The sequence below is a fragment of the Fusarium coffeatum genome (assembly GCF_003316985.1).
Source record: "Fusarium coffeatum strain FIESC_28 chromosome Unknown BRIP53273_contig_248, whole genome shotgun sequence".
NCBI classification, from domain to species: domain Eukaryota; kingdom Fungi; phylum Ascomycota; class Sordariomycetes; order Hypocreales; family Nectriaceae; genus Fusarium; species Fusarium coffeatum.
The window spans coordinates 1-6,559 of NW_022158040.1; the positions used below are offsets into that span (position 1 = coordinate 1).

A 6,559-nucleotide genomic window follows, 5' to 3' on the forward strand; every position below is an offset into this window, starting at 1 on the left:
CCCGCTGTTGTATGTTTTTGGTCTTTTTAAAGTCTCCACTTTTTGAACCTCATATATCATGTTGAAGAACCAGAAATAGACACCGGTATAAGTTGTCACGATAGATGATTGCGGGGAAGCGACGGCACCAAGACCTCCCGGGTTTCTCTTTACAGTATCAAAACGTGTCGAAGGAACCTTGTTCCCGCAAGCGAAGCAAGAGACTAGTCTCTCTTTGGACGTCATCTTTCGTAACCCCCTCTTTCTATACTTGATAGAACAACATGATTGCCGAAGAGGACTTTGACCTCTTCTCTTGGCTTTTGGTCTTCCCCGCATTTTTGTTAGTCTTTTCTGGGGTAGGGAGGGTCCGGGTGTAGTTGATGATCAATCCTATTTGACCGGGAACAAAGGATTCATGACAGCTCTTATACCAGGGTATAGCTGTTCTTGGTGGGCAACAGAAGAAACATCTCCCAAGACTTAGGCTACTAAAATAAAATAGTCTAAATAGCGGCCTAAAGGTCACATAAGGTGGTGAAATTATTTCGTCTCTTATGCTTGCAGCGACCAACTCTTCTGACACCCTGACGCTGTTGTATAGCTGACGCCCGTAAAAGCTGGGGAAACGTCGTAATCTGACATGTAACTGCATTGCAGTAGTGGGTTGTTGGTCGTCTGGAGCTTTGACGTTCATTGGAATGCGAGCTCAGACTGGGAGCTGCAAGCACTGCCTCGGGACAAGGGAAGTTTGAGCAAATTGCCTGATTTAGAAGACTACATACATATACAGTATGCAGGATTCTTGGAATATGTTTATCCGGCGCGGGGATTAGACTGAAGATCGGATATCCATCTGCGAGTCAGGAAAAGGGTCTGTGCTGTGTCTGTGTGTGTTGTGTTGAAGTGTGTTGAACATCAAGATCTTGACACTCGGATACCACGGAACCATCAATTGGATCACAAAGACATCAATTGAACTAAACAATTAATTTCTTGTTGAAATTTATACTGTATAGCTTTATTTCTATAGGAGACATCAACACCCCGGGTATCGTTAACCCGAACGACAAAGCGGCAAAACAGATGATATCCTGGCCATGCAGGCCAAGCCAAGCAACAGAGATATCGAAGTCTCAACTTGCATTCAAACTAAGAGCTGATGTGCAATCAATGAAACCATAACCCACAGTTCTTTTACCCCAGATGACCCTGTGATGCAATATGCCATTGGTGCCCGCGTTGTTCATCGAGAGGGGTTCGCAACATCGCCATGATGTTCCCTGCCATCTTACACACATCCTTCGGTGTTGATTCGGCATCTAGGACTGAGTTTAGATCGATATGCAGTTCAGAATTGTGTTTTTGAGGTCTTGTTGCGTGTATAAATAAGCTTGGTGTCCTCCGTTGTCTTGGATATCGTCACTCAGGCAGAGAATCTTCTATCATTCTCTTACCTGGATAGCTACTCATCATGTCGTCTTCCAATTCGTACGCGAGCCACTTGGGCACGTTGCCCGAGGAGTTCGACATCATCGTGTGCGGTGGTGGAAGTTGTGGTTGTGTCGTTGCAGGACGACTGGCCAACCTCGACCATAACCTCAAGGTCCTTCTCATCGAGGCTGGTGAGAGTAACTTGAACAACCCATGGGTGTTCAGACCTGGGTAAGACGACATATTCCGAGTGAAAGGGTTGAACGAAAGCTAACTGTAATAGTATCTACCCTCGCAACATGAAGCTCGACTCCAAGACTGCTTCGTTCTACAAGTCTCGTCCTAGCAAGCATCTTGCTGGTCGAGCTGCGACAGTTCCTTGTGCTCATATCCTTGGTGGTGGATCGTCCATCAACTTTATGATGTACACTCGAGCTAGTGCTTCAGACTGTAAGCTGACTCAACTTACAAGAGGGTTGATGATACTGACTTACTGCAGATGATGACTTCCAGGCCAAGGGTTGGACCACAGAGGAGCTGCTTCCTCTCATGAGAAAGCACGAGACCTACCAGCGTCACGCCGTCAACCCCGATATCCACGGCTTCGAGGGTCCCATCAAGGTCTCATTCGGTAACTACTGTTACCCCATCAAGGATGACTTCCTCCGTGCAACAGAATCCCAAGGTATTCCCTTCGTCGATGATCTCGAGGATCTTAGTACCGGCCATGGTGCAGAGCACTGGCTCAAGTGGATCAACCGCGACACTGGCCGACGAAGTGACTCGGCACACGCCTACGTCCATGCCACCCGTGCTAAGCACAGCAACCTTTACCTCGCTTGCAACACAAAGGTCGACAAGATCATTATGGAGAATGGCCGTGCTGTTGGTGTTCAAACTGTTCCCACTAAGCCTCTCCACCCAAACCAGCTCAAGACCAGAACCTTCCGCGCGCGAAAGCAGATTGTCGTCAGCGGCGGTACACTCTCTTCGCCCCTGATTCTTCAACGCTCTGGTATCGGTGACCCCCAGAAGCTCCGTGCTGCAGGCGTTGAGCCTAAGGTTGACCTGCCTGGTGTGGGTCTCAACTTCCAAGATCATTACCTCACCTTCTCCGTCTACCGCGCCAAACCCGAGACTGAGAGTTTCGACGACTTCGTTCGCGGAGATCCTGAAGTTCAGAAGAAAGTATTCGACCAGTGGGCCCTTAACGGTACAGGGCCATTGGCTACAAACGGTATTGAAGCCGGTGTCAAGATCCGACCTACTGAGGAGGAGCTCAAGGAATTCGAGAAGTGGCCCACGCCTCACTTCACTGAGGGATGGAAGTCTTATTTCAAGAACAAGCCCGATAAGCCTGTTATGCATTACTCTGTCATTGCAGGTTTCTTCGGTGACCATATGCTCATGTAAGTTTGATCATTACACGAATGAGTGGCCACGTCGGTACTATGTACTGTAACCAGCGCTCAAGCATCCAACTGGTTATAATACCTGGCGATTGGGCCATTGAAACGCTTCACACACGAATTGAACTAACTGTTATAGGCCTCCTGGAAAGTTCTTCTCTATGTTCCACTTCCTCGAGTATCCTTTCTCTCGTGGCTTCACTCACATCAAGAGTGCCGATCCTTATGACACTCCCGACTTTGACTGTGGTTTTGTAAGTCCACCCACTTCTTACAATCCCGGACAGCACTAACTTGATCAGATGAACGATGAGCGAGACATGGTCCCCATGGTCTGGGGATACATCAAGTCCCGAGAGACTGCCCGTCGCATGGACGCTTACGCTGGTGAAGTCGAGAATATGGTAAGTCAATTGCTCTCTGTCACTTGGGCACAACCACCAACTTTACTAGCACCCCTTCTTCGACTACGACAGCCCTGCTCGTGCTCACGACATGGATCTCGAGACTACCAAGGCCTACGCCCTTCCCGGTAACATCACTGCTGGTATCGGCCACGGAAGCTGGTCTTCTCCCCTTCCCGAGGCAGACCGCAAGCCCGGCGCCAACATTCTCAACTCGAACAGAGCTCACATCCGTGAGGAGCTCAAGTACAGCGAGAACGATATCAAGGCCGTCGAGGGTAAGTTACTCCCTTCACACCACTATTCGCATACTAACCTCTCTCAGAATGGGTCAAGCGCCACACAGAATCAACCTGGCACTGCCTCGGAACCTGCTCCATGGCACCCAAGGAGGGTAACAGCATCGTCAAGCACGGAGTTCTCGACGAGAGACTCAACGTTCACGGTGTCCAAGGCCTCAAGGTCGCTGATCTGTCCATCTGCCCCGACAACGTCGGCTGCAACACATACTCTACTGCTCTGCTCATCGGTGAGAAGGCGGCTATGCTTGTTGCTGAGGATCTTGGTTACTCTGGTGAGGCGCTTGAGATGAAGGTTCCTACTTACAATGCACCTGGTGAGCTTGAGGTTCGACACCGTCTGTAAGGGAATTTAATGGCGGCCCAGATTGGATTGAGCCGATTGATGTTGATTTAGCGATTAATTGAATTGAATGAAATTGATGATGAGTCTCCATTGCAACCGATGAGATTGATCTGTTCTTCTGTCTGTGAAGTTTCATTTCATTGTCTTGTAGAACATGGCCATTGAGACAGGACTCCTACTTGTAATCGTGCTTCTTACTACAGGGTCTAAAGGGAGATGATCAAAAGATTTTCACAAATACAAGATTCGTTACAATGGTGTTATCTTATTGAGGGGTCGGTCGAGGTTACAAAGCTAAAGAGGAACATTGTCACGGTGGCTGGGCATACACCGTACTCTTTCTTCACTGCATTTTTAACCCCCCTCAAGGGTCACAGGATGTCTGTCTTGTTTCAGTTGTTTCGAGGCAAAATACAAGCGTCATGAATTTGCATATGTTGCGATTGGTCAGTCCCAGTTTCTTACTCTGCTATCTTTGATTCGTTTTATTCTCTAACAGTTCACGCCTTATCTTAACCAACGTTGTTTATGTATGTACCGGTTAATACTATCATTTATGTATCCCATCTATATTCTAATCCCACCCAGTTCTAACATAGTAACAATCTCTCTTATAGGTCCTTGATCTCAAATCTCTTTCTCAAATGCTCACCATACTTAATAAACAACCACGGTGCAGGGATAAGTGCAGCAGCAACAAAGCCAAGTAAACTGTTTCCCCAACCCATACCAAGCTTCTCGTACATGGGCAGTCCGGCGAGAGGAAGTACCGCTCCGGCGATGGATCGCATAACGGCATTTGCGGCCAGTGCTGAAGCTGCGTAGACGGTGAAAGTGTCGATGAGATACATTTGCAGAGACTGTATTGTGTTAGGATGTTGCTGTACTGTAGAGTAGTATGGAAGTACTTACCATGAAAATGACAAGATTGCCGACACCAATTACCATTGTTCCAAGAATAGGTGCAATCCAATGCGTTTTGTACTCAGCAGTCCATCCATAGATGAAGAATCCGATAGGAAGAAGGATAGCCCCAATCCTGAGCGGTGGCAGTCGGTGTTCCGGCTTCATTACCTCGGCGGGATCAACAATGCCCTGCTCTTTGGCTATGGCAGCCTTCTTCTTCATGTACTTGTCACTCGAGGCTGAGAAATATCCCACGCCAATCATACTACCGACTCCTAGGCCAAGGAATGTGAGGCCAGCGTTGACGGTGTTGAAGTGGTAGATCCGCATGAAGAGAGGCGTAAGGCTTGTGAAGAGAATATACAGGTAAGCGTAGGCGAGTCCTACATAAATTCCACAGATTATACATATCGGTGAAAAGGCGAGCATCTTGAAAGGGCGAAGGATACCACGCTTGAAGTAATCCGCTGAACTCAACCCAGCATCGAGTTTTGATCGAAGACGGTCGTTGCCGGTCTCCTTCTGGAGCTTCTTCGTTTTGCGAGCGAGAATGACAGGTGCATAAGTCTCTTCAGAAGCAAAAAAGAAGACAATAGACAATGCTCCTGACATAATGGCGATGATCCAAAACACCCATCGCCAACCCAGAGCATCAGTCACCACACCACCAACTACAGGGCCAATGATGGGGCCCAGTAGAGGTCCGATGCTAAAACTGGCCATGGCTGCACCGCGCTTTTCCTGGACTATCATGTCGGCGATTGTGCCGCCGCCATTCGTAATAGGCGCTGAGCCAAATGTGCCGCTGAGGAAACGGAAGGCGATGAGACTGCTTAACGTAGGTGCTTTGGCGCAGGCAATGACAAAGACTTGAGACTGTTAGTAAAGTTGCAGGCTAAATGAAAGTGCGACTTACCGATGAAACCAACATTACAGCAGTGGTAGACTATTTGTCGTCCGTACAACTCTGAGAGAGGCGCAAAGATCATGGGACCTGCTGCAAAGCCCAAGACGTATACCGAAACACAAAAAGATGCAAGTTCAGAACTTGTACTTCCAAACTCGACCATAAGCTGCGGAACACCAGGTGCAAACATTGCTACATGTCTATTAGTTGGCGCCATTTGACCAGATTTGGAGTGACTTACAGGAAGCCAACGGCGTAACAAACGTCAGAGCCGACACAAGCACACAATTAAGAACCTTCTTCCATGTCGCAAAATTATAAGGATTCTGACGATCTTTATCTCCATCCCACCAGACAATATCGCTTTCACTCTGCGTTTGTGAACCCTCCTCCGCATCTATCACTTCGGCATCTCTTGTTTTACTTGCGTGGCTAGCACGGCGACTAGCAAGACTCGTCCTTCGCCGCTCATCTGCTTCGGTAGGAATAAAGCCGATGTTACTTGGGATATCGGCATCGTGACCTTCGGCTATCGCCTCGGCGGTTTTTTCTTCGCGCGTCGGTTCGCGGCTTAGGGGGTGGTCGTCTTCCTTGGTCATGTTGGCGGTAGTGCTCTGGATATTCCGTTTTAGGAAACTCCGCGACTTCAACGCGTTGTTTCAATTTCCCCGGATTCTTTTTCGCGAATATTCGTAAATGTAATCCAGTGGATTCTCTCCACTGAAGAATACGGGGTTCGGTATTGAACAAATGGGCTGTCGTGGAGTAGAGAAGGGGATTATTGTCAAAGTACTCCGGCAATAGGAAGATAAGGAAATCACAGCCGAATGTATCTCCGAATCGTATGAGGCTGATCTCAGAGACTATTCGAGAAG

The 6,559-nt window shown here is 48.2% G+C and overlaps 2 protein-coding genes across 2 annotated transcripts; one reads left to right on the forward strand and one right to left on the reverse strand.

Moving 5' to 3' along the window:
* Positions 1–1,453: 1,453 nt before the first annotated feature.
* On the forward strand, positions 1,454–3,871 carry FIESC28_09514 (uncharacterized protein; the record flags this gene model as incomplete). The annotated part of the gene is made up of 7 exons (XM_031163650.1): positions 1,454–1,644; positions 1,697–1,863; positions 1,913–2,822; positions 2,962–3,076; positions 3,125–3,226; positions 3,276–3,504; positions 3,552–3,871. 7 exons carry the CDS (start codon positions 1,454–1,456, stop codon positions 3,869–3,871), a joined length of 2,034 nt encoding a protein of 677 aa, XP_031012276.1.
* Positions 3,872–4,482: 611 nt separating this feature from the next.
* FIESC28_09515 (uncharacterized protein) lies at positions 4,483–6,283 on the reverse strand (the record flags this gene model as incomplete). The annotated part of the gene is made up of 4 exons (XM_031163651.1): positions 4,483–4,731; positions 4,784–5,646; positions 5,694–5,876; positions 5,926–6,283. The coding sequence occupies 4 exons, from the start codon at positions 6,281–6,283 to the stop codon at positions 4,483–4,485; spliced, it is 1,653 nt and encodes a 550-aa protein (XP_031012277.1).
* Positions 6,284–6,559: the final 276 nt, after the last annotated feature.